The sequence below is a fragment of the Megascapheus bottae genome, chromosome 26, assembly GCF_031878675.1.
Source record: "Megascapheus bottae isolate mThoBot1 chromosome 26, mThoBot2.hap1, whole genome shotgun sequence".
Lineage (NCBI taxonomy): Eukaryota > Metazoa > Chordata > Mammalia > Rodentia > Geomyidae > Megascapheus > Megascapheus bottae.
In genome coordinates, this window is record NC_143534.1 from 3,375,204 (window position 1) to 3,402,429 (window position 27,226).

Consider the following 27,226-nt stretch of genomic DNA (forward strand, 5'->3'; position numbering starts at 1 on the left):
TGAAGCTGTATCCCCAGGCGCGGCCTCACGTACCTGGTTGCTTTTGCCGAGGTTTAGGTAAGTTTGTGACACACGTGTGCGGGCACATGAGCACGTTGCAGGGGTGAAGGGAGCCCTCCAGGAAGAGCTGCTTCGTTTCCGACAGGTGGATCCCTCCCAGAGGCGTTTTGGGAAGTGTATTGGCTGGCACCAAGGCCAGGCAGTACACTCCAACTTGATGGATGCTGTCAATCGCCTAGAGAATTAAGAAAGAGGTAATAGTGAAACAGGGAAGACTACGCAGTGGACACACACATGTATTTTAATTTAAAAAAATTCTTCTTCCTTCGGTGGTAGAATGGGTTGGAGCCAGTGTCTCCCGAATGGTCTCTCACTTGAGCCATTCCCCAAGTCTCTGTGCTTTTATTTGGATTTTGAGATAGAGGCTCTCCAATCCTGCTTAGGCTGGTCGTGAACTTGTAATCCCCCTGCCTTTACGTCCTCCTGAGCAACTGGGACTACAGACACGCACCGCCATACACCCTGCTTCTAGGAAATATTTATACACACAGAATGCTGTTTATGACAAGCAGAAAGTGCAAGGAAGCCTCTGGGTATAAAAATGTCCCGGCCAGGGGCTTTCTCACTACACTCACCAAACTGAGTCACTTGACATAGGACTAGTGGAAGACCATAAAAAATCCAAAAGGGAATTTGGAGAAAAGAGGATATTCTCAAGATCCTAAGAGCAAGAGCAAACCTTCCTTGTTCCTTTCTTTCTCAGGACAAAGGGCAGGAACTGGGTTCAAAGCAACGCCTTAGCATGCAGCCCCCCCACCCACATGCTCCATTCGTTTCCTGCATGCGCAGTGGGTGGACAGGAGGGAAGTGGAGGAGCCCACAGGGAGGAGCCCTGAGGTCCAGTGAGGCCGGAGAGCTAGGAGAGGCTGGATGACCTGTAGCACTCTGCTCATCCACTGGAAGCTGTCTTCCTCCGTGGAGTCTGGCCTCTGCTCCGCCACGATTACTATCCTTTCATCGTGAAGGACCGTCACGGAGAACACGGCTATCCTGCAGAACAGAGAGGGCGTGTGGTGAGGGAAGGATTCAGAACCACCGTTAGGGAGCAGAGGAGTCTTGATCCCCCTGCAGCCGCAAACTGCTTCCAAGACCCACACGTGGGCTGGGGGGCCAGGAACGGCCTGTGGGGCTCACGAGGAGAGCCAGGCACGGCTCCCGGGAAGGTCTGAGCACTTCAAGACGAGGCTCACGCCTGTGAGAATGGACAGGAGGAGCTGTCCCGGGGAATTGCTGACACCCGAGACCCCCCTGCCGCTCACATCCTGAGTTCGCATCTGCGAAGTCATATTCTCCACAGCGCCTAACCGGTCCCCGCTGGGGGTTTGCTCGTATGGTCAGCACAGGCTCTGGCCGCGCTAACGGCCCTCCTTCTCAGAAACAGAGCCGAGTTTTAGAGAGAATTCAAAAGTGGCCCAGCCAGGACGAAGCCTCTGCTTCCTGCAGGCCTATCCGCTTCCTAAACTAAAACCAACGGAGGAAGTCGCAGACCTCCTTCCAAGGGGCACACACCTCAGAAGCCGGGGTGGGCAGAAAGGGCACCGGCTTTTCCACAGGAATTGTGACTCAGGCTGGTGCCAAGCAGAGTTCTGGCTCTTGGCACTCTACGTATTAGAACTGCTGATTTGGAAAGTTTTTAAAATGTTTTTTTTTTTTTTACTTAGTTTGCAAGTTCACTTGGTGAAAACATGGTTAGGGGCTCAGGAATTTTTTATTTTTCTTTTTTGCCAGTCCTGGGGCTTGGACTTAGGGCCTGAGCACTGTCCTTGGACTTTTTCAAGGCTCGAGCTCTACCACCTGAGCCACAGCACCACTTCTGGTTTTTTCTGTGTATGTGGTACCAAGGAATCGAACCCGGGTCTTTGTGCATGCTGGACAAGCACTCTACCCCTAGACCATGCTCCCGGCCCCAGGAAAGTTTTATAAACCAGTGAACATGCACAAAGCGGGTGAAATCCTGGTGCTCCAGCAGCTCAGATCTTACGGGACAGGAAACTACGTCAAAGTGACCCACCTTCCTCTGTAGACAAATTTCATGGGTTCCACGGCCAGGGCTGTGGCCACCACGTCGTCGGCATTGTGTCTCCGCCCGCTGACCACCATCAGGCCGTCCATCTTGCCCACCACAAAGACGAGGCCCCCAGGACCGACAAAGCCCAGCAAGCCCGTCCTGATGAACGGGTACTCACTGATGGGGGCCCCTGAGCTCGTCGTGGGAAAGACCTGGGAGAGGCAGACTCCAGTCAAGGCACGTCTCAGGTCTGCTAGGCTCCAGTGTCCCTGCCTTCTGAGGTGACAGACTGTAACTTCCACCTGACACCTGTCAGACGCGGGAGCCCCCGCCCCTCGTGCAGAGCCCCTGTAATGACACAGGCACAGCTGAGAATGGCAGCAAAGGAGACCTGGCCTTTTCAAAAACTGCACTTACTCTTGGAGGTATACGTGCTGATAAACCATATTTGTCAAGGACAAAATCAGTAAGAGAGAGCATAAACCATTTTAAGGGCAGAATCGTCGCCTTGGAATTCCAGCTGTGTGAAGATGGACTCAGGAAGCATTCATGGCCAACCTACCTCGAATGTGTTCTTGGTCATGCCGGACAGCCCATAATACGACGTCCCCGTGGCAACTGCACACACACACAGCTCCCCGATCTCGTCTGTCCTGCACAACTGGGGGATGCCATCCGGCTTCACCGAACACATGATGGCTGCAAGTAAGCCAGGGAAGCACAGAGCGCACGGGAGAGGGGTGAAGACGCACATGAGTATGGGTGAAGCCACACACAGAAGCCGTGTCTGAAAGCGTCCGGCGGTCACAGCCAGGTACCCGTTTACCCTAAACCGAGGCATGATGCCTCATGCAGCAAGATGTCAGGTTTCCCTGTTGTGACCTTGATCGTTTCAATTGCTTTAATTTTAATTGTGAACTGTATTAAAAAGGGAACGACAGGCTCGCCATTTAGGTCTGAGGAATATAAATATCCTCAGGAATATCTGTGCCACACACACGTAGTGTTTGCACATCGGCAGCCTGCATAACACCATCATTCCATCACAAGTGCAGTTAGCAAGCCAGGGCCTGGTGTCTGAGAGGCGGCATAAAGGCGTAAAGGCTCTGTGAGGTACAGCCAGAGGAAACACGAGATGTTAACTTGACTCACAGCAAGAAAAATTCCCCTCAGAACTACACTGAAACGTTCTTCACCTATCAGATTATTAACAATAAAAAAAGGCTGACAACACAGTGAGATTAAGGCAGAGAAAGAGGTAAAGCCATTCACCATGGCGGGAATATATATCCTTACGGACTTTCTGAACGATTAACAGAACGATGTGGGCATCTTGCCTTTCAACTAAATCTCATCTCTAGCATGTCTCCATTAGAAACTCCCACCCTACACACCCAAGGCTCATTACCACATCAGGTGAGAGCCAAGAGTGAAACAGACCCGGGTGTCGAAGTGGTGAATTATTATGTATTCAAACCTCACAACACAAAAAGAACACGTTCTTTAGGTGCTAACAAACCCTTAAGACACAAAACACGAAGGTGTATACCTTACTACTCTATTATTATGTGGGGGAAAAAAAGTCAAGCAAGAAGAGAACACAAATACACACCCAGGAGGGGCGTGCGTTCCTTTCTGGTTTCCTGGAGCCTTGCTGAAAGGAAACCCAGAGGCTTGTGGGTGACTCAAGTGGATAAAGGAAACTTTCTCATTGTGTTCCCTAAATCTTTGGATGCTTCCACCACAGGGATCTATTCATTTAAAAACTAGTTATTAAGAAAAAGAAAGGAAGGAAGGAAGGAGGGAAGGAAGGAAGGAAGGAAGGAAGAAACAGAGCCAGGACATCCTGGCTAACAAAGGGAGGAGGCAATAACAATACTACTCTACTATAATATAGAGTTTGAAGGAAGCTGAAGGTGTCCCTGAAGCTGTAAGGACACTGGAGAGAGTTGCCGGGGTAACAGAGGCACCCCGCATGGAGCAGTTCCAATTACAGGTCTAGGAGCGCCAGCATCTGCTTTGGTTTCCTTTATGCTCTACCCGGGGCCCTGGGAAAGGCCAGACACCTTCAGCCTCCTGGGGATCATGCAGCGAGGCAGAGGTCTACCTCTGAGAAGACACAGGGACCCCGTGGGTGGAGAGCGCTGCTCACGCGTGGACTTGCCCCCTTCTACTTGGAGGCGGTCAGAGGGCTCCAGAGAGGACATACAGATCCCGGGCAGGCACCCCCACTGGGAGGGGGCCTGGGCTCCCATCTAACATAATGGGAGCCTCAGTGTTATCATGTGGGGTCCTGCAAGACCAGGAAGTGCATGCAGGCGGGAGCCCCAGGCCGGCACAGCAAGGTGCACAGGTGTCTCTGTTCACTTCTGGAAACCGTTTCTGTGTGTTTATTATGAAATACTATAAAAATATAAAAAATGAACGGCATGTCTCGTAGGTCATATAGACTCACGCTCCTCCGTTGGCACCCAGAGGGCAGGCACAGAGCAGAAGCCTTCTGTTGAACACAAGACGCCCTGGGCCCAAGTGCGGGGGTCAGTGCCTGCCCGGCACCCAGTGAGGCCGGACCACGAGCTCACTCACCTCCAGGCATGACGAGGCCCACGTCCTGCACGGTGAGCACGGACAGCTTCTCCTCCGAGTCCACGCGGATGACGCCGTAGGTGAGTCCGTGCATGGACAGCACGCCCCGGCCCGGGGGCTGGTTGCTGTCGTCCGTAGGCCTGAAAAGCAAAGTGGCAGCTGAGTGTGTGTAAGCACATGCCGGCCTTAAGGTAGACCCTTGGGACCCCAGCCCAAACCCGGAGGAGCCCGCTGCCGTGGGTGCCGGGGGCGGCGGCATTCAGCTGTGGTCCAGGCACGTGAGGTCTGGATCTGAGCCTGCCTGGGGCTCCCAGGAAGTTTCTAGCAGCTCAGAACAGAAAGCCCCCGCTCTGCTGCCTCCTCACCACGGGCCTGCTCAGCCCTTCCTCACTCCTGCTCTTTGTGAAGTATGATTTTCTAGTCTTACGAAAGGCTAAGAGGAAGGGACAATTCCAAGGCTACAGAAAAGCCAACAGAGACGACAGAAATCCTGGCAGGCCCGCTTCATTCAGACATGCTCCATTTCCTGTGAGTCCATCTAGACTGCCATTTATCCCGTGCCGCTCTGGCTGTTGGGTGTGAAGGAAAACGATCTGGATGTCCGCGCTTCATCCAGAGGGAGAAGCTCTGGATGGAGGTGCGAGTTTCAGACAAAGCACGGTGCTAGAGACATGGCCAGGCTCGCCATCCATCTCCCTTACCCGCTGAGGGCACCGGGGGGCAGGGCCTCCCCAGCTCCCTGGCTTCATTTCCACCCTCTCCTTCCTCTAGCACCCCAGATGACTCCCAGCCCCCATGGGCTTCTGTGCAGGTTTCTGCCTTTACCTGGAATGTTCCTCCAGCAAACGTGGACGGAGCCCAACCCCGCTGTACACTGTGACACGGTCTATACCTGCACCCGCTGGCAATCATTTATTTTGTTTAATTTCCACACTGGGAGAAACCTTTCTAGCTACACCTGTACAAAGACAACCAAAGAATCAAAATCCCATCGATGCTGCCAAGGATTAGGACGTCTCGAGGCGCTCATGAAGAGCTCGCCAGGCCATTTCTCAGCTGGCACTGGCCGCACAGGGCTGTGGCCACATTTCCACGTGCTGGCAGCGTGCTCCACCTGACCCGTGCAGCCCCAGCCACAGGGGCAGAGTGAGGTGCGGGGGCCAGTGGAGAACCGGCGCCCAGCTCCGCACTCAGCTGCTCAGCAGTACCGCCGAGCCCTCCAGCCAACACCGAGGATCAAACCTGAGAACTTTCCCCAACTGGGTAAGGAAACATTTCTCATTGTTTCAGTCCCAGTTCCCTCGAGAAGTAACCCAGCTAAGTGATCTTGCTTTCTCCTTTCCTATTTGCTTAGGAAATAAGAATTCTAAGGAACGAGGAGAACTCGTGGAGATCCAGAAACATTTCATAACCAGCAACAGTAAATTGAGAATAGGCTAAGAAAAACAGAGGTTCATTTGTCCACATTCAGCGTCAGCCTCTGATGCCCTGCGCAGCGCTGCCTGTCTCACAATGAGTTACGAGGAGATTTCCAGGCTTGCACACCGGCAGTTTCTACACTTAGAGACAGCAAGAGGAAAATACGCAGCGTGGGGCAGTGCTAGACACATGACCTCACAAGAAGCGCACCCCAAGACAACTGACCAGAACCCCACATGATGCACGCCAGTTAAAAGATATGTCTGGTAATGCCCTCCTCTCCGCAACATCTCCAATCTACGCAAACACGCGAAACGGCTCTAGGTAACAATGCCGTGTGACACCTGAAGAAACCCATCTACTCCACTCCTCACCGCAGGCCCAGCCTGGCCAGGCTCAGAACGCATTCACACACCAGGAAGGGGGTCAGTTACGACGAGTTCCATCCCTGAGCAGGGCCATGGTTACCCTGGCAGAGCCTGGAAGACGTCTGTCAGTCACTGAATACTTTTGCAAAGACCCTCCATTCCTCTCCTCTCCTAGAGGCCCCTTCGATTCACTAAGAGCTCTCAGCTTGGGGACGATGGTGCATTTGGAGAACAAACACAGGGAGCTGCCCTCTCCTTCTCCTCCCCCTCATCCGCCTCGTCTGCAGTGCCCACTGGAATATGTCCACATGACACACATCATCACAGAATGTGCACGCTAACGACCCGAGGAGCCTCATTATAACATCTGCATGCACACACATAACACACTACAATCAAGGTCACCCCTTTATTGCTGTTTCTGAACCCTCTCCCTCTTTCTCAAGGGTTTAGTGGCACCTCAGAACCCCTCACCTGCCTAACGTACTGTACAGTCTTTGGACTTGTCTTGATGAATATACTATTCATATGTGGTTGTTTTTTGCAGTCAAAAGCTAGACGGCACCACACTTTGTGCAAATTGCATTTTGTTTCCCTGACAATACTTTCCATGCCTTAACAAGCAAAGTCCAGGCTAGAGCCAGTACAGAATTGGGGTCACCACCAATTTTCTGGTACTGAGGTTTGATCTCAGGGCCTTATGATCGCTCATGCTCCTAGGCTGAAGAAAAACTTCTGAGAACAATTTAAACACACACACACACACACACACACACACACACACACACACACATCAAGACTCTCCAATGCAAGTGGCTGGGACAATCTGAGCAAGATGACACAATCACGAGGCAACTGGGCGTTATACGAAGTCACACTCTCATGTAGTCGTTCTCACCCAAGACTATCTTGTGGTCAGAGACGTTTTGGGATTTTATCCAAACGTTAGATATAATTACAAAGTGTGTATATCTTTCTCGGGAAAAACATCAGAGCCTTGCTTGGTGGACCACACTTATAATCCTAGCTACTCAGGAAGCTGAGTCTAGAAGGACTGAGTTCAAAGTCAGCCCAGGCAGAAAAGTCCATGAGACTATCTCAGAGAATGACTAGCAAAAAGCTGAGCTGGAGGCAAGATTCTAGGCGGCAGAGTAACATCCAGGAGCAAGAAAGCCAAGCAAGAGTGAAAGGCCTTGAGGTCAAACTCCAGTGCAAGAACACTAAAGAGGGAAATCTCTGAGGGTACTTTTTTAAGTAGTCATCAGGGTTTTTAAAGCCCCACTTTAATTCACAAACTCAGGTTCGCTTCTTTAGATCTGGGTCCTTGCTTATGTCCCAGACAGAGATCAGTTCATTTTCTTTTTTTTTTTTTTAAATTATGAGAAGGTGCCTACACTTTATTTTTTTCTTTTTTATATACTTTTTATTGTAATTAATAGAAGGGTTACATTATATTCACCAGATAGAGAGTGCATTACTTCACATATATTGATACCCTTTCTCATGTCTCGGTCCCCATTTCCCTCCCCCACCCCCGCCCCTCATCTTGTTTCCCCCCCTTTCCTATCCGCTCTCAAATAACCAAATATGCATATATCCAATATATCAGATAACACATCAGATGTGCACTGGAGAGTGGAGAGCCTCCCTCTGCATCTGGCTTTCCCCTGTCTGCTCTCCCAGCTTTGTCACTGCAGAGGACGGCTGTGAGGACTTGCAGTCACTTCATTTTTCTCTAGAATGACTGTCTTAATTAGTGTTATATACATAACCATCACTGTTGCATTTCTACATCATCAATAGGCACTGAAAGAGCACTTTGTAGTTAAAAAAGGTCAAGAACATTTTATTTTAGTTGAAAAAGCTTTCTCATAGCAGCGTTCAAAAAAAAATCAATTCTGTTCTCTGTATTCTAGAAATAAAATAGGCTCGGATAGCAGATTTGGGGACAGTAAACAATCTCCTGATTTTTACTTCCCAGCTTGTGCTTGTTTTATAATTCTACCCATGAATTTAGGCATTACAAATCCATGCTTCTCCATATTTTTCTAGTCCTGAGGCAAAAAGAGTTTATACAAAACATTATGGGATATAACAGGATGAAAGAAGAAATCCCTGGAAAGACCCGAGTGTCTTGACCCATTCTCTGTTGCTGTCAGGGAATGCCACAGACTGGTAACTCACCAACAATACTGGTTTCCTCTCGCCCTTTTCTGATGGCTGGGAAGCCCAAGAACACGGGGCCAGTATTGTCAGGGAGCTGTGCCGAGTCCTAACCCCGAGGGTGCAGAGGGCAGTGCAGGGCAATGCCAGGGTGTCCTTCCTCTTCTTACAAAGCTACAACCGCCACGAGGAGCTCTACCAACAAGTACTATTCAGGGAGGGCTCTGGGGACCAACAGGCATACACAAAGATGACAGAGCCACGCCCAAACCACAGCACAGAGCCAAAACAGGGCTCACACAGGAGGTCGGTCCTCAGTCCTCACCCAGAACAGTGCGAGTTCTGCCTGTCAGCAGACATCGTCCGCGCTCGCTACCTGCCGTTCTCCAACACACGCCCTTAGGAGAGCTCAACCACCCTACCGTGAAAACTGGGAGGAAGACAGCCTTTCTGTGAAGGAAACACTGACGGGGTGAGTGCTAGCCAGGTCTGGCTGCGTTAGGGCTCGCCATCGGATGCCTGGGTGCTGGTCTCTTCCCTCTCCCAGGTCCTCTCCTGGACCCTGCTGCAATCCTCTGCTTCCTGCCCCCGGCATGCGTGGAGGTGTCATGGATTATAAGTCCTGGAACCTTCCAGCATGTTATCTTTTGCAGGAGAGGCATTTGCTGTGATTAAGCAGAGAAACTAAGTGAAGGTACTCCACGCCCCGGGGCTGCTGCCCTAAAAGGAGCAGCGCTACAGATCCCGGGAAGATTCCGGCTGCAGGCGCCACCCGGCCGGTCTGCAGCCCACACCTGCAGTCTGGGTCCATTTCATCTGTGACTCCCGCCTCTTTGCTCATCCACATTTCCGGCAGAAGAGAGTCACAGAGTGTTGCATGTTCCAAAAAGGTCAGAAGTCTACCAGTGGGGGGTGGGGGGGGCAGAATACACCTGCAATTCTATCGTCGCCAATTACCGGAGATAATGACCAAGTATTATTTCTTAATTAAGTGAACTAAAAGCCAGCCAGTGATCAGCTGGAAGCCCACCTCCTCTTCGTTACCAAGGCAGAACAAGCTACCTCTGGAAGATTATTAAACACGGACACAATTTGCTTGGATTAAAAAAAAAAATCCTCCTTCAATCCCTTCAAACCCGTTCCAGTCCTTTCTCTACAACAGTACTCGGAAGGTAACCACCACATGCTTGTTTTCTTTTTAAAAGTACCAGTATTAAACCTCAGGAGAACAGGAGATTCTCCCACTGGACCTCAATGACACTTAACAAAGCATCCATTTTGTCTCTGCACCAAAAGCCCTAAGGATATTTTCCAAGACCTCTACTTAAATAGCTTTCTCAAGATGTACTTATTTTTTTTTGAGGTCCTGGGGCTTGAACTCTGGGCCTAGGCTCTGTCCCTCAGCCACTTTTGCTCAAGGTTAGCACTCTACCACGGAGGCTCAATCTTCTTGGTGAGCTCTCTCTTAGTGTACAAATTAGGCATACATGCAAAAAGGATGTTGGAACAACCTAGTTGTGTGACTGAAAATGTGCTTCATCACACAGTCCAAGAGTATTCTGTACTCCAAGGTTAAAGGTTCTTCACAGAATCCGTACATGTACAATCTTCCTGACAATTGAAGACTGGACTCTGGCCCATGGTCCTCCATCCCACCATCTATTGCACTGTCAGGATGGCCCGACATTCTGATTTAGCCAAGATTAAAGTGGCTTCAGCTACAGTAAAGGCTTTCAGTTTCTCAGTCATGAAATCTAGTTAATAACAGAGAGTACTAAATACCAAAAAGCATCACAAGTTTCCTTAAACTCTCGCAGTGTCTACTTTTGGAAAACCCAATCTTTGAGTAATACAGTAGAATTGTTATTTGTACACCAAATTTCCCATGCCACCCATTCTTATAATAGAGTACAGCTGTGCGATGTAGGAAAGAAAACCTGGAGATGGACCACAACCACACAGAGAACTAACGTTTTAAGCACTTACACACTGCAAAGTCTCCTTTCTCACACACGATGGATAAGGAGAGAGTCAATGGGTGCGTGACACTCGACCCGGGTACTGATGACCAAGGACTAGGTACTACACCGACTACTGTCGGTCTTCTCATTCTCATAGGATGCAGGCGACATCTTCCCACCTACTTCCCCTCAAGACACTGTGCTCTTCTGAAGCAGGCTGGACCCGACATCAAGGCCTCAGGCTACTGTAGAGTCCAGCAAGAGCTCCCGAGGACCCCCACTCCTCTGGCTGTGGGATTCTGGTCACCATAGGCCCGGGCACCTTTTGTGTTCAACCAGGCTGCTCAAAAACCATGGATGGAAAGCAAAGACAACAAGATGAGGGCACGTGCCTCGCCACAAACATCTCATCTCATCCAATGTTTCCTCCATTCTAACCCTGCATGCCAAGGACCACCTGACTAGCCCACCAACGCAAGACGGCGCTGATTCTACACAATTCCGCAGAGGTCCAATAACTCCGCGGTTATGACAGAGCGGCAGAGAGTGAGGAATGGTGTTCTAGCTAATCAATCTGGACAGGTCATCCAAAAGAGTCGGGCTTCACTCCTACGAGAGAAATGAACTCATTGTGAAAAGGTTAGGCCCTGTTCTTTTTCTCACACTGCACATTAACCGCTATGATTTTGAAGCCTCTGGGACACTCTCCGGGCTGTCAATTTTAACCCATGTCACCCAGTACCTCCGGATGGCCACCGTAAGGGCCTCTGGTGAGCTCGCACAGGGACAGATGACCTCTTGACGAAGGCCTTTGCTTTGGAAGACATTGAGAAACGCGTCACAAGAAGAAATAGACCCTGGAGGAAGAGAGGGATAATGATCAGGCAAGGGCTCACTGAGGGGCCCGAAAACCTCCTGTAGTATCAAATGGTTTTCAAGGTAGGATTTAGGCACAAAAAGAAGTTGGCAGCAAGGAGAAATAATCCCTTTAATACAACTTAGCATTTAGGTTTTGAATGAAAGACGATATTCTTGAACTTACAGAGGTCAACAATGAAAAAAAACCAGCTTCCACATTTTTGTTGACTGATAAAGTCACTTTCCTAACTTTTCTGAAACTTGCTTTGCTGCTTTCCATATGGGAATTCCAAGAAATATATAAATCTGCACTTAGCTAAGTGAAAACTTTTCTCCAGATTAACCTGAATGATTACCTGAAGATTACTAAGAATATGTCCAATTAACTATTTCCAACGCAGATTTACTTTGCATTATACAAAATACATTGTCCTTTAATATTAGGGATTTAATAAAATATTCATTCAGTTAGCTCACAAAATATCCATTATTTTACAAATAAAAGAATCTTTTTTTTTTTTTTTTTTTAGTCCTAGGGCTTGAACTCAGTGCCTGAGTACTGTCTTTGGGCTTTCCTCAAGGCTAGCACTCTGCCACTTGAGCCACAGCACTACTTCTGGCTTTTCTATGTATGTGGTACTGAGGAATTGAACCTGGGTCTTCATGCATGCTAGGCAAGCACTCTACCACTAGGCCAAACTCCCGGCCCCAAGAACCATTTATTTATAAAACTAAGTTATTTGTTTATTTGATCACTTTGATCCACCAGGAACTAAGACAGTGCTGCACTTGTTCAAAAATACGGGATGTACATTTTACCAAAGTGGTCAAATTTCATTTGAGTCTGCGTGGCTTCTCCCATTATGTACTCTCTTCACAAAAAGCACACTATCTAGGTGCTTGTGTCAGCTGCTGAAAATATTTTTCAAGGTGCACCAGTAGTGTTCTGTAAAAGTGATATAAATTGCCTCTGGAAATTTTCGGGTACCAGATTTGGTAAGGAATGCATCTACTAATGACAGAACTACCATAAGATCCTGTTCACATTCCTGGAATGCCCAGGAAAGAATACCTCACTTAATCCTCAAAGGAACTTTAGAATTTGAGGCCATTTTGCATCTGAGAATACACAACTTAAAGAGCAAGTTGTTGATTTTCTATAGAGCCAGGACTTTTTTCCCCTCTAAAACCCCAGGACTTTCCCTTTAACCCCAGTGTGTCCACCTACAAACACATTTTTTAACCATTCTGCTTTCTGGCGACAGCAAATAACCCTGGTTAACTACTGTGTGAGAGAGATATGGGGAAGAAGGGCCCTCCTCACTTACAGGGATTGGCTCCATCAGCCACTATCAACATGCGGAGAGAGGACAGGTTGACATCTCTCTGGTCTCTGTGGGCCACCAGTGCCCAGTGCATATCTCTCGATTTCACACACGCCACTTTCGCTATGAAGAAAAGCAGAAGTTACCATGGGTCACCATCGCTGGCTTATCCTGAAAAAAGAAAACCAAAAAAAAAAAGGGGGGGGGGCGCGGGAATGGTGATCACCAATACTGGGTCACCGATGCTTCCATGGGTACGGTGGAGACCAACCTTTGTACTGGCAGACCTTCTGGATCCAGGAGAGGGGGTTCACCTTCATCAGCGAGTACGGAATGCTGATGACGTGCATCATGTTCATGACGCTCTGAAACCGAGGCACAGGTGACAGGTTAAGCAGGGGGCGCTTTGCACAGAGGAGGAAGCTTGCTCCTTGCTAGCAGGGGAACACATCTGCCAAGAGGCTCAACAGGCAGAAGCATCCGATGGGAGGGCGAGCTTCACTCCCAGGATGTGCTGAGGCGTGAGTGCAGACCTATCCACGCTGTAAGGTGTACACCCTGGCAAAATCTTGAAAAGGAGTGGCGTGCCAATGGCTACTCCATCCTCTCCGCTTCTGCTTTTCCTCAACGACGCCACACGGACTCAAAGAATGGAAGTTGAAACGCTTTCCTTAGTAACACTGGAAGCGAACTGAAATGACCTCAACAGAGGTTTCTCAAAAGAGGATACACAAGTGGCCAAAAAGTGTAGGAATCAGCAAGTCTCAACTCAACTAATAAGGGAAATATAAATCAGCTTCACAATAAGTTATCATCTCACCCCAGCTGGAATCGCTATTACCAAAAAAGAAAAAAAACCGCAGAGGAGGGAAGCATGTATGACTACAGAAATTATGAGACCTGGGGATTCATTAAAAAATATAGAAAATAAGCCAGGCACTGGCTTAATCCTAACGACTCAGGAGGCTGAGATCTGAGGATTATGGTTCAAAAGCCAGTCAGGGGACAAGAAAGTCCATGAGACTCTGACCTCCGAGGAACTAAGTACTGTGCTAAGTGATATAAGGAACTAAGTACTGTGCTAAGTGATATAAGGAACTAAGTACTGTGCTAAGTGATATAAGCCATGCACACAGAGACAAACACTGTTGTACTTACTTATATAAAATATTGATCTCCAAGAAGTAGAAAATACACTAGTGGTTATCCCTAGCTGGGAAGGACGGGGAGGGGAAGATGGCTGACGGGGACAGGTGTTCTGTAGCCCGGGGGTAACAATTGCTGACAAAACTGAGTATTTCAGAAAAGTTAGTAGAGAGGCTTCTAAAGATTTCTAATATAGAGAAAGGTTATACGCCTGAGCGTGACAGATATGCCATTTATCTTCATCGAATGTTTGTACCTCATCGAGGTGCTGAAACATCACACCGTACTATGTAAATGTGTATAGTTAGATGCCGACTGTAAATAAAAACCTTTTCATTTAATACTCATTTTACTAGCCTTTTGGTTCATTGAAGATTCATTTTTCTAGTACAATAAATTTTCTAATTAAATGTGACCTGACAAGTAAGGCAGCGTGGAAAGTTTGTCTTAATCACAGTGACATCTAGACCCGTCAAAAAGAAGCTTCCTTGAAATGGATGCCCAGAATGGACTTATACACAAAAGCAAGAGCGTGCTGTAAGCAGGACCTGCATGCCCTCTCGGCACGTGCCGCTCCACACGGCTGCAGCGTCATGTCGTCTGGTGGCACGGGGCAGGCCCAGTCCTTTCTGGCTGGCATTGTGCTGTGCTCACATCCTCCGAGGCCACCCGGCAGGCCTGGCTTCCTCCTACTTGGCACTGGGCAAGAGGAGCTGCCAGCATCTCCAGGGAGAGGCGGTGGGTGCTGTCAAGGGGTCATAGGGCCACCTGGCTTTGGAGGGTGGCAGCGAGGTGACTCACCCAGGACCAAGTCCTCTAGGCCGGGGTCCAGATCAGTCCCCTGCAAGGTGACGCTGTGAACCTAGGAGCCCCCCTTCCCTGGCAGGGGAATGACTCCATTATGGAGGTGAGAAGCGGCAGGGCACGTGGGCTCATAAACCCAGCACTGACTTTCCAGGACACTCCATAATCTGACCACCCATGTCGAGAACATAGGTGGACTGGGAATGACAGGCCTGGCCACAGGCCTCGAGGCCCTTCCCCTCACCCAAGCAGAAGTGTGTTTGTGCATCCCAGCAGGGATGCAGCATGTAGGTGTCAGAAATGAGCCCTCTCCGTGCAGTCAGCTAGAGCAGGGGACGCTTATTTGGTCTGTCTTACCAAGAAACCACAGACCCTTCTTTCTGTATGCAGATTTCTGTGGCATTCTCCGTGTGACGTGGGCCCGCCCCTGTGACAGATATGGTGAAGCTATGCCACTCACCGTCAGGATACCGTGCCAGAGCCCCACATCCTTCTTGAAGTCCAGCACATTCACGATGGTTTCAGCTGCACAAGAAGAAGAATCGGTGTCAAAACGACACGGGCACAGGTGCAGAGAAAACGCTCGTGGGAGCTCGCTGGGTGGGGTGGTAGGTTACAGCGCATCGTGGAAGGCGAGCATCTCACAGTATCTTCCCAAAAATTCAGCAGACTTTCCTCACGGCAGTAAAAAGGCGCCCCGGAGGCTTGGAGGGGGGTTCTACGCAGATACCAGCTCATAAGTGAGGGCCAAGAGCCGCCTGTGTATCACTGAAAAACACCTAGTTCTCCTCTTAGGTACTGGGACTGATTTCCCTGTCTCTGTCTGTCTGTCCTTTCACGTCTCTGCTGTGTGTCTCAGGGGCGGGAAGTCCTCTTTGTCAACAACATGAGGAGGAGGAAGGGCCGGGGCCGGTCCAGGCCTGGGCTGCTCTACCCAAGGTCTTCAAGGGAGTGAAAACTAAAGACAGGAGTGGAGGAGGATGGGAGGATGCAGGGAACGACCCTTCCAACAGGGGGCGGGGTAAGACAACGGGCGAAACTAGGTGGAAGCAGGGCCTGCATGGCCTGGCAGCCATATTGGGGGCTGGGAGGAGAGCATAGGCTAATGACGATGCCGAAGTCCCCTGGTTGTTTCACTTGCCCACGCAGGTAAACGAGAGTCTTCCGAGCCTGCATACACGCTCCTCAGCGCTCCCACTCGTTCCCTCAGTAGCAAGTCCCTGCTCTCCTCTCAGACGCTAAAACATGGAGGTTACCAGCACAAAGAAAACCTCCTCGATTCCCTTATACAAAAGCAATTTATTTTTTGCCAGTTCTGGGATTCTGCTCAGAGCCTGAGCACTGTCCTTGGACTTTCTCAAGGCTAGAGCTCTGCCACTTGAGCCTCAGCACTACTTCCAGCTTTTTTCTACGTATGTGGTACCAAGGAATGGAACCCGGGTCTTCATGCATGCTAGGCAAGCACTTTAACCACTAGGCCAAACTCCCGGCCCATACAAAAGTGATGAGATGAAGATAGAGAAGGAAGGATGATTATCAGAGTGAAGAGGAAAGAATGCCAACAGTAGGGAAAAATAAAGAAAAGCATCTTGTTCTTAAGTGGAAGGACCAGTAACTCTAGAAAGAGACCTGTGTGTGTGTGTGTGTCTGTGCCTCTGTACAGGAGTCAGAGGTGACAAGCTAGGTCATAGAGGGATCCATGTTAGTCCTTCCTTCTCTAGGTCCAGTTTAGAGCTGGTGCCATGGTTACTTCTGGGCCTCCTGTAACCATTCCAATTACACCCTGCAGCTGCTCCCCACAGAGGAGCAGGTTGATGGCTGGCCACCTCAGGAAATCTGTCTGCAGGGCTCCCCCAAACTGGTGAAGGCCAGTGAAAGCACAAGCCCTTTTTATTTACTTGTTCTTTGCGCATGTGTGCTGGTACTAGGGCTAAACTCAGACTCGGGCTCTTGCGTGGCTTTTTAATTCAAATGTGGTGCTCTAGCCCTTGAGCCACACCTCCACTTGAGGCTTCTTGATGGTTCATTAGGGATAAGAGTCTCACAGATTTGTGTCCCAGGGCTGGCTTTGAACCACAATGCTAGGATCTCAGATTCCTGAGTAGAAAGGAACATAAGCCTGAACCACTGGCACCTAACCATGAGCCTTTTAGAGCTTTAAAAGAACCATTCCAGGCTGGGCCGACGGCACGCAGTGAGACCCCAGCCACGGGCGATGGCATCTGGAGATGGCCTTTAGCGAAGCCAGTCAATCTGTGGTGCTTTGTGATGTGACCCAGCTAAGACCCTCACGGAACTGTCCAGCAAGTCACCCATTGATGGAGCTGGCACAAACCTCACACTCTATTCATGAGTGGGAGTGGGACACCCAGGCTGGACCAAGCATCACCAGCCAGCCGGCACCTGGCAAACCCCGGGCACGGGCCTGCATCCCCTCCTTACCTTCCGTGTAGCTGCATGCCTGAGTGAGCGCCTGGCAGTGCGTCAGCAGCGCGATCCTTGTCACCGTCACGCCCAGCACACTTCCGTCCTTACACGTCTTGTACTGAATGAACCGAGACAAATCGTCGGGGAGAGGGGCTTCCACAGACGAAGCCTGGTCCCCGCCCATCTAGTTCTGGGAGCTGCGCGGAGCCGCCCATTTCTGGAGCTGGCCTGCAGACCAGAAGCGGCTCCCACCCCCAGGTGCCATCAGAGACCCCGTGGGGGCCCCGTGGCTCACCTCGATGTAGGCGGTGTCGTTGTTCGCGTCTTTGACGTGTGGGAACCAGTCCCGAGGCGGTTTCGAGAGGTGTTTGGACTCCGTGACAAACCACAGGAGCCTCGGCCAACCTGGGAAGAAATGATGCATTCCCTCTAAGTAAGGAGGGTCCCTCCACCCTGCTCACGTGGCGTGCTTCAAACCGCACCCGGCCAGTGGCACGATCTCCAGTGTCATCAAGTCCAGGACAGCATCAGGGAAAAGCACCGGAGCCATCACTAGAGAAACCCGCCACCAGGCTGAGGAGCTGCACGTTGGCAGACACTGTGACTCCCCAGGGGACCGGTGTCCTGGATCAGACCAGGAGGCCAACCGGTGACACAAAGGGACTCTACCTTTAAACTGCGGGATCTCTCCCGTGGGGCTCTTCGGAAGTCCTTTGTGACAAGCGTCACTCGTCAGGGCTACAGTCACACCACAGCTTCCAAGCAGAAAGCCTATCTGTTGGCTGCCAGCGTCCTGGAGTGGGAGAGGGGAAGGGAGAGAGGCGTTAAGAATCTGAAACATGGCTCCCCTCCTGACCAAACCCACTGTACCACCGCAGGTCTCGGGGAGGTGCGTCTTGCCCCACACCCTGAATAACTGGGTTCTCTGGGCACAGGCTTGGTCTGGAGATCCCAGATCGGTTCCCAGCACTGCTGCGTGGCCTGGGACAGGTTTGGCAGCTCGCTTGGGCTCAGCCCCCTCATCTGTAAGATGGAGGTTCTTCTTACTTGGCTTCGAGGGGTGAACAGGCATAGGAGGTGCTCCGTGAAGGCCCCCTTACGTCTGTCACGACATTCTCAGCGAAGTCTATTATAGCCATACCAAGTGTCTACCTTAGTCATTCTCTCCACCTGGAGATGCAGATGACACAGCTGCCAGGCAGAGCCCTGGGAAGCCCGCACTGGTTCTGGACAGGTGCCCAGGCGCGGCTGGCTCCAGCTGCAGGGCCCCAGGGACTGCCTTCCCCGACCAAGCGTATGGCTGGTCACCCCCGGCAGCCCACAGCTGCTCAGTTCAATTCCTTCACCCCACCCTGTCCCCGGGCAGGGCTGCTTGACAGCTGATTCAGGAAATGAAACCAAGGCCCTACCGTGGCCCACATTCCTGGAATGAAAACCTGACCATGCCGTGAAGGAAGCTGGCTGCACTGCCGTGGGGCTGTGAGCCACACACGGCCTGGCAGCGGGTGGAGGGAAAGAGGACCAGGGGTTCCAGCTGGCCAGGCAGCTGGCCAGGCATCCCAGGACGGGGTGAGGTGTCCATTCTGACAGTACAGGTCAGATCAGGACTGTAATGGGCACTGACAACTGCTGCTGCGATGTGCGGAGAGGGGCCAGGTGTGCGCTGTGGACACGGCAGGAGACCCATCTCCTCCCCGAGCGGGTAACTGCCAGGCTGAGGCCGGACATCCAGTCACAGCTGTGGCCACATGGGGGGGGGGCAGGGAGGGAGAGTAAGCAGCTTCCACAATGACGAGGACAGGAGATGACAAGGCCCCCACCCCAGGGTCCAACCACCATAACGCCCGGTCTCCCCTGCTCCTTCCTCTTCCTTGAAAGCTCCTCCGCTGGCCACCAGACTCGAGCTCTTCCTAAGACTTCTGTGCCAAGCTCTGCCCCCCACACACTTTCAAGGCCAAACAGAGTAGTGGGAAGAGCCCCGGGGGCAGAGGGGACACGCTCGCTCACCACCCCGAGGAGTGGAGGAGTGGATGTCTCCCTGCCAGCAGAGTGGGTTTCCCTGGTGCCAGGGCCTGAGGTGCTCGTGGAAAGGTGGCAGCTAACTGCAGCTGGCTGGAGATGGGGCCCAGCCAGAGAACCAGCGGCCAGGCCTCGGGAAGAATGTGAATGAAGCGAGCTCTCCCAGGACGTACGTTTGGACCTTGCCACCCTTACCACGTGCCTTTCCCCTAACAGTCAGCAGGTCTGGCGGGCAGGAGGTGACAACGTACACTCTGAGGGAGAGGAGGCATGCCTGTGACAGACCCCACCTCCTCCAGCAGGCAGGGGCCACGAGGCTGGCACACAGTCACACACTCTACCACAAAGCCTCCTTGAGCAGCGGCTGTTCTCTGTGAAAGAAAAGCCACACGAAACCCGAGTTCAAGCCTTTTTTAGCTTTCAGTCTTTCTCTAATGGTTAAAGGGATGACTGGTTGTACTGCTTTCTAGAAAGTGCTCCCTGTGTGCAGTCTCTCTGGCAGGAACTCCTCACGTCCTCACATTAGACAAGCCAGTGTAGCAAGGACCGAGCCTCTGTCAGAGGCACCAGTCACCCACAGGGCAGTTTTCTCTCCAGCAAATGAGATGTCGTTCGTGGAAAGTCACCTCCCATGAGCTCGTTTTGGATCTGTAGCTGCCACACAATTGCTTATCCAACCCCAGTCATCGTATCCAGTCCTCTGCCTGCTCTCACCGCTGGGCTCACAGAAGACAGTCTAAGATCACGCCCGAGCACACAAACGATGCATGAACCTGAAATGCATTCCTCTGCAGAACCAACCCAAAACACACTATGGACATCTAAGCTTCAAGGTGAGAATGGTAACACGCCCAGTGCAGCGAGAAACGTGGCCAGAAAAATTCTCCATGTCGACGTCAGGACAAGTTTATCCATTTATGTATTCTTAAAACCATGTACATAATGGGAAAATCTCAAAATAGTGAAAAAATCCATGCGTTCACACCCAGCATCACAATTACCCATGTCTCACCAACCTGGCCTTACTGATTATTCTCCTCACACACCCTCACACTCACAGACACACACTCACACACACACACACACTCTCACACACTCACAGACATATGCACCAAATACACTACACTACACACATAAATGGGCACACCCCTCCACTCATGTACATGAAGATCTCACATGTATACTTAAAAGTAAGCTCACGTGTCCATTCAGGGACATCTATACCTATACACTAATGCAGTCATACATATATATATTATATAGTGCTGTCAGCTGTTCTGTGTGAGAGAGAGTAAGACAGACTGGGGGAGGGAGGAGGGGTAAAGAAAGACGGGGGGGGGGGAGACTCTTGCTTATGAACACAGTGACTCACATTGTAGTGGCTCCCTGCAGCCAGCTGGCCATCTACACTAGCTGGAAGAGAGAGCCAGGCTGGACCTGGGCAGGCTCCCATCTCCTGCTCTGTCCTGTAGGCCTTTGGCATCGGCACAGTTTAAACTGTCATCCTCTAGACCTGCTGGGTCTCTGCACTGACCTCATTTTGTACCCAGATTTCCAGGCAGGTGGCAGAGCCTTCAGTCCTTTAGGTCATTCAGCTAGCTTACTCTGCATGTCTGAAAAAACAATACCCTCTGCTAGGACTCAGGCATGAGTATTGTCCAAATCTCCAGCAACTGCTCAGGTCTTACTGATACAGATGCATTGGTGATTGGCTCTCTCATGGCTCCCAGTCCCAAAATGTTCACAAATCATCAATTTCTCTTATGTATCCCAGCAATGCCTCCCAGCCCAAGCATTAGAGAATAAGCAAATTTGCATGAGAACTCAACTAATGAGCTAGATTTACTAAGTAATGCTTAGGGTTTAGAATATTTTGTTCTCAATAGGGCCAATAAAAACAATCGCAGGGGCTGGGAGTTTGGCCTAATGGTTGAGTGCTTGTCTAGCATGCACGAAGACCCGGGTTCGATTCGATTCCTCGGTACCACATACATAGAAAAAAAAAAGCCAGGAATGGTGCTGAGCCTCAAGTGGTAGAGCTTCTAGCCTTGAGAAAGTCCAAAGACAGTGCTCAGGCCCTGAGCTCAAGCCCAGGACTGGCAAAAAAAAAAAAAAACAAAAAAAACAATCACAGTGGCACTAGATAAAAGTAACTATGAGGATTGGTTTACACCATTACTGATGCTTACATGCCTTTCCCTCCCCAAATTGTAGCTGGCCAACATATTGGACCAGTTAAAACTAAGAAAAACTCTGAAGGGCAAATGCATCGATATAAGCCATCAGGCCTACTTTTCTAAAGAAGATGATTAAATTGCCAATAGTGTACATGAAAAAATCCTCAGCATCCCTACCAAGGGCCTGTAAATAAAAACCAGAGTGATGTCAGCTGATACCTGTTAGTCACTGTGCAGGCAGGGAGATGCAGAGAAGCCTTGCATGTGCTGTTAGTGTGTGCTGAATCAACGCAGCCACGATGGGGACTGGTAGAGAAATGTCCCAAACAACTGAAAATAGAACTACTGACTGTATGATCCAGCAAGCCCATTACGAGGAGCAATTAGCGGCAGAATTAAAATCCACATGTGGGAGGAGTCTGAGCACTCCCACCTCACTACAGCATTATTCACAATAACCAAGACATGGAATCAACCTGCATGTTCATCGACAGATGAACGGATATAAAGAACACACAGTGGCACTCCATTCAGCCTCTGAAAAGAAGGCAATCTTCTCATATGTAACAAGGATGACGGGCCTTCTGGATGCTATGCTGAAGGAACAAAGCACTTGATCTCACGTGTAGATCCTAGAAACATTCGACCTACAGGACCAATGGCTATAGAGGCTAGGGGAAGAGGTAAGGAGGGAGACTCCAGAAGCTGAGGATTCCTACAGACAGGAGGTAAACCTGGGAACCAGGCCCCACCGATGTGATGACAGCCCATAAAGACGTATTATGTATTTCAAAATACCATAAGAAAACAGTTGACACAGCCAAGAGCATGGCCTCGTGATTCAGAGCTTGCCTAGCAGGCATGAAGACCCAGGTTCGATTCCTCAGTACCACATACATAGAAAAAGCCAGAAGTGGTGCTGAGGCTCAAGTGGTAGAGCTCTAGCCTTGAGAAAGTACAAGGACAGTGCTCAGGCCCTGAGTTCAAGCCCCAGGACTGGCAAATAAAAAAAAAAGAAAAGAACAGAGCAGACGCAAGAGGTAACAAACAGGCAGGCTAATTCCGTTGTCTCCCATCCAAGTACTAACCAGGCCCAACCCTGCTTAGCTTCTGAGATCAGGTGAGATCGGGCGCGTTCAGGGTGGTATGGCTGTGGACAGGCTAATTCCCTTGTTGGGAGCATTCCACATTGTATACAAAGATGAAACATACTGTCCCCACAAGGATGCATCACCACGATTTATCAGCTGAAAACTCATCCATTTCAATTTACAATCGAAGTACGAGAAACAGAATGCGCTGGGCACTGCAGCTCGTGCCTGTCAGCCTAGCTACTACCAAAGTTGCATGGTTCCAAGCCAGCCCAGGCAGAAAAGAAACTCCATCTAAAAAAATAGACAGCAAAAGCCAGGCTGGAGTTATGACTCACGTGGTAGAGAGTCAAGCAAGCAAGTTGAATTAGTACACATCCCTACATTCAAAAAGTTGAAACTGGCAAAAACAAAACAAAACACCTAGAAGGTTGTTTAGATGTGAGAAGCCAGGGGTCTCCTGGGCCCCGCCACTCCACAGCATTCACGATGCACGGTTCGTTTGCTGCTTTCAGGAAAGGTTTTTGGATGTTCTGGCAACACCTGCAACCATTTCCGTGGTTTCTGCAGTCAGCTGGGAGCCAGATCATCTCAGGCTTGTACTATTTCTCTCTCTCGCTGACAATGACTTCACAAGGGTAACACACAGGCTGGTTAGTGAAATGCAGGGTAGGAGCTGAGAAATCATAGGTAAACTGGGGGCTGGATAGTATCATGGCATCAAGACGAAAACCACCACCACCACTCACAGCAGAAAAAAATGACAATAATAATAATAAAAAAAAATGAAAGCCAGCAATCATATGCCTGGTTTTCTAGAGACCAGGGCATGAGATGGTTACTCTTTACAGACAACTCCGTATCCCGCTAGCAAATGAACTTGAGCCCTTGTCTCCAGACGCTGCTCACCCGCAGTTGAGCTGTGCTGTGTGCAAAGACCAGTTTCTGTTCTGGTAGAGAACACGGCCTCAGCCCCACTACACCTCAATCCAGCTCAGGTGCAGAGCCACTGGCAAAACCATTGGTGGCACCCGAATGCCACTGAGCCCGTTGCTGGCCCCTGCAAGGGCATTAAGGAAGCAAAGCTCCTCACCTTCCTCGTGAGTGGCACTTCGATGGGCACCGGAACAACTTCGGCCAGCAGGCACCCATAGAAGGCCACCATGAAAGCCGCAGGGTCGTTGTTGGGAAACACCAGCGCCACCTGCAGGGACAGACGAGACACAGCCGTGTCAACACCAACGCCCCGTCTGCTCCCTGACACCCAAACGCCTTTCCTAAGAGGACTAGGAGCAATAGCTCAGATTTTTAATACATGGAAGACAAACATCAACCAGTCATCCATAACGCTGTTGCCAGAATACAGGGGTGACGACTACCTGGGTATGTTCATGTCCTCATCATTTTTACAGAGATGATATCCCACACACGCATTATTTGCTTGTTGGCCGTGTTTGCTAAGCTTCATTCACAGTGACCTGTGTTTTGATGCCATCCTCATGGCTGTACACATGGATAGCAGAGGGCCCGGCAGACAGACCAGAGGGGACACAATTCCTATGCTAGCTTGGAGATCTGGATCGTTGTGAACAATTTTGGCCTCTCTGAGCCTTAGTTTTCGTATCTGAATAATGGAAACGGTGATAGAAAGTGCATCTTAGTAAGACGGTAAAGGTCAAAGCACCACATTTGTGAAGAGCTTAGAGTCTCTGACATCTTGCACATCCATGAGGGAGAGAAGAGAAGAGGGAAGTGGCAGAGAGAGGAAGAAGAGGAGGAGGGAGGGAAGGAGGGAAAGAGGGAGAAGAGCTGGCCCACCACACTACATTAAGCTGTAGCAGTCTTTATTTCCTTACAGTCCAGTGTCTCTATTATCTCTCTTAGGTAAATCAAAGCCAATTTCATGTTGGATTTGTGTACTCTAACATGGGGCTTTCATTGCTGTCTCTAGAAGTTCTCTTTTGAACAGCAAGAACCAGGGTTTACAGAGGCATCTAAGAGATACAGAAGTAGGAAAAAAGGGACATATTTGAAGAGAAGAAAACTGGGTTTTGTAGCAAGTGCTACATGTAAATGAGGGCATAAAGCTTGGATAGAGCTACCAACTGTTCTTTAATATACTCAGTTGCTCTAAGAAGCAAACTATAACTTTGTTTCACAATAGATAGATTGTGAGTTGTATTCATAAACTGCTTTGTTAAATGGCAATTCTTTTACACAACTACTTAAAGATCGTTTTTTTTTAAAAAAAAAATTAACATTAAGAAAAGAAAAAAAGAGTTAACTGTGGGAAAAGAGCTATGCCACAGGATGGCTTGCAAGATCTGTCTGTCTCCTTGACTGACACAAAGTGCATTGTAAATATTGTCATGCCTGCACAGGGAAATAAGCCCTATGTGTTTCAGACTAGAGGAGAAGCAATAACAATGGCTAGGCTACGGAGGCCGACAGGAGTGACATAAGAGCTGGTGCCTCTATAGTTCAGTGCTGTCACCTGGTAAGAGACTTAGCACCACTGAAGTTCAATTGTCCTTGACACATCAAACAAAGAGAAAAACGACAGCACAGCTCACTGGGTTGTTGGGAAAGATAAAGGAAGCCATATACATGAAAGAAGCCATATACGTGAAGGAAGCCATATACTGTATTAAACAGGAGAAGAGATGGAATGCTGGGATTTTAAATCAGATAGTTTCCACAAAGCATTGCATTACATGAATGAGGAATTTAAACAGAACTCACCCTGTCTCCAGGCCGAACCATGGGCTCTTGTTTTGTACCTAATTTGTGTAGAATGTTGTAAGCAACCTTCATACTTCGTGTCCACAATTTGCCTGTCAATACAAAGGATAAAGATACAAAAGTTTCACTATTATGCACGTACATTTTCAGGTACACACGCACACACTCATGGGTACATTACTAGCAAATATTCCTTAGCTCAAGTTCAGTCAATAAAAGTATTTGCTTCGGCTATCATGGCCCACCTGGAACTCGAAAACAGGTAATGATCAAGAAAAAAGGAACAGGAAATGGTGCTGTGGCTCAGGTGGTAGAGTTGCTAGCCTTGAGCTGGGAGGTTTTTCCATTTCCTCAGTTCCGCTTTAATTTCCTTTTTCAGGGTTTTAAAGAGGAGTGGGAGAGAGTGGGCATCCTTGTCTCGTTCCTGATTTTAGAGGGAATGGCTTTAGCTTTTCTCCATTAAGTATAATGCTAGCTGTGGGTTTCTCATACACAGCCTTTATTATACTGAGGAATGTTCCATGGATTCCTAGTCTCTCCAGAGCTTTTAGCATAAAAGGGTGTTGGATTTTATCAAATGCCTTTTCTGCATCTATTGAGACAATCATGTGATTCTTGTCCTTGCTCTTGTTGATGTGTTGAATTATATTAATTGATTCGCGTATGTTGAACCAGCTTTGTCTCCCTGTGATGAATCTTGTTTGACAATAGTGTATTTTTTTTGATGAGTTGCTGAAGATGGTTGGCAAGTATTTTGTTGAGAAGTTTTGCATCAATATTCATCAAAGAAATGGGTCTATAGTTCTTTCTTTGATGAGTCTCTGTCTGGTTTTGGGATGAGGGTTATAGTGGCTTCATAGAATGAGTTTGGCAAAGAGCCTTTATTTTCAATTTCGTTGAAGAGCTTGAGGAGTATTGGTGTGAGCTCTGCTTTGAAGACCTTATAGAATTCAGCTGTGAATCCATCTGGCCCTGGGCTTTTCTTGGATGGGAGATCTCTTATTGCCATTTCTATTTCAGTGCTTGAAATAGGCCTGTTTAGTTTAGGTCTTCTTGGTTCAGTGTGGGTATGTTAACATTGGCTAGAAGTTCATCCATTTCTTCTAGATTCTCAAATTTGTTGGCATAAAGGTTTGAAAAGTATTCCCTTATGATGCTCTGGATCTTGGTAATTTCTGTTGTGGTATTACCATTCTCTTCTATAATTTTATTTGGGTGTGCTCCCTTCTTTTTTTGGTAAGATTGGGTCTGTCAATTTTGTTAATTTTTTCAAAGAACCAGCTCCTTGTTTTGTTGATTCTTTCTATAGTTTTTTTTGGATTCCAATTCATTCAATTCTGCTTTGATTTTAATAAGTTGCTTCCTTCTACTGCAATTGGGGTTGGTTTGTTGCTCTTTTTCCAAGAACTTAAAGTGCAACATTAACTTGTTGGTTTGCGATTTTTCCAATTTGTTAGTGTAAGCACTCAGAGCTATAAATTTTCCTGAGTACTGTCTTTGCCATGTCCAAAGGAGCTGGTATTTTTGTGTGTTCCTTTGTGTTAAATTTCATAAATTGTTGAATTTCTGTTTTGATCTCCTTGATGACCCACTGGTGATTAACAATGTGTTGTTCAATCTCCATGAGTTACAGGGTTTTGTTGGTGGAGATTGGTGTTCAGTTTCAATTTGATGCCCTTGTGGTCTGAGAGAATGAAGGGAATAATTTCAGTGTTTCTGAATCTGCCCAAGTTTGTTTTATGTCCTAAAATGTGGTCTATTTTGGAAAATGTTCCATGTGCTGCTGAAAAAATCGTATATTGTGACGTTGCTGGGTGGAATAATTTGCAGATATCTGTTAGCTCTAGTTGGTCTTACAGTTGTTCAATTCTGAGGTTTCTCTGTTGAGTTTTTGCCTGGTTGATCTGTCTAAAGGTGAGAGTGGTGTGTTAAAGTCACCAACAAGCACTGTGTTTTGATCTCTGCATGGTTTTAGTGAAAGTAAAGTTTGCTTGAAGTTTGGTGCTGTAGATATTTAGGATGGTTATGTCCTCCTGGAGGAGCTAATTTATTTTTAAAACACCTAAGAAGGA

The 27,226-nt window shown here is 48.9% G+C and overlaps 1 protein-coding gene across 2 annotated transcripts in view; it reads right to left on the bottom strand.

Moving 5' to 3' along the window:
- Dip2c (DIP2 acetate--CoA ligase C (putative)) overlaps positions 1–27,226 on the bottom strand; it is a 228,832-nt gene that overhangs the window by 27,525 nt on the left and 174,081 nt on the right. For both annotated transcript variants that reach the window (XM_090318795.1, XM_090318794.1), the window contains 14 exons: positions 25,155–25,246; positions 23,506–23,616; positions 17,795–17,918; positions 17,421–17,530; positions 17,141–17,243; positions 15,159–15,223; positions 13,020–13,113; positions 12,752–12,871; positions 11,308–11,422; positions 4,655–4,794; positions 2,631–2,767; positions 2,072–2,280; positions 936–1,050; positions 34–235 (listed from right to left, as the gene is read on the bottom strand). In XM_090318795.1, the coding sequence (XP_090174921.1) occupies positions 34–235; positions 936–1,050; positions 2,072–2,280; positions 2,631–2,767; positions 4,655–4,794; positions 11,308–11,422; positions 12,752–12,871; positions 13,020–13,113; positions 15,159–15,223; positions 17,141–17,243; positions 17,421–17,530; positions 17,795–17,918; positions 23,506–23,616; positions 25,155–25,246 (1,737 nt within the window). The remainder of the gene's footprint in view (positions 1–33; positions 236–935; positions 1,051–2,071; positions 2,281–2,630; positions 2,768–4,654; positions 4,795–11,307; positions 11,423–12,751; positions 12,872–13,019; positions 13,114–15,158; positions 15,224–17,140; positions 17,244–17,420; positions 17,531–17,794; positions 17,919–23,505; positions 23,617–25,154; positions 25,247–27,226) is intronic.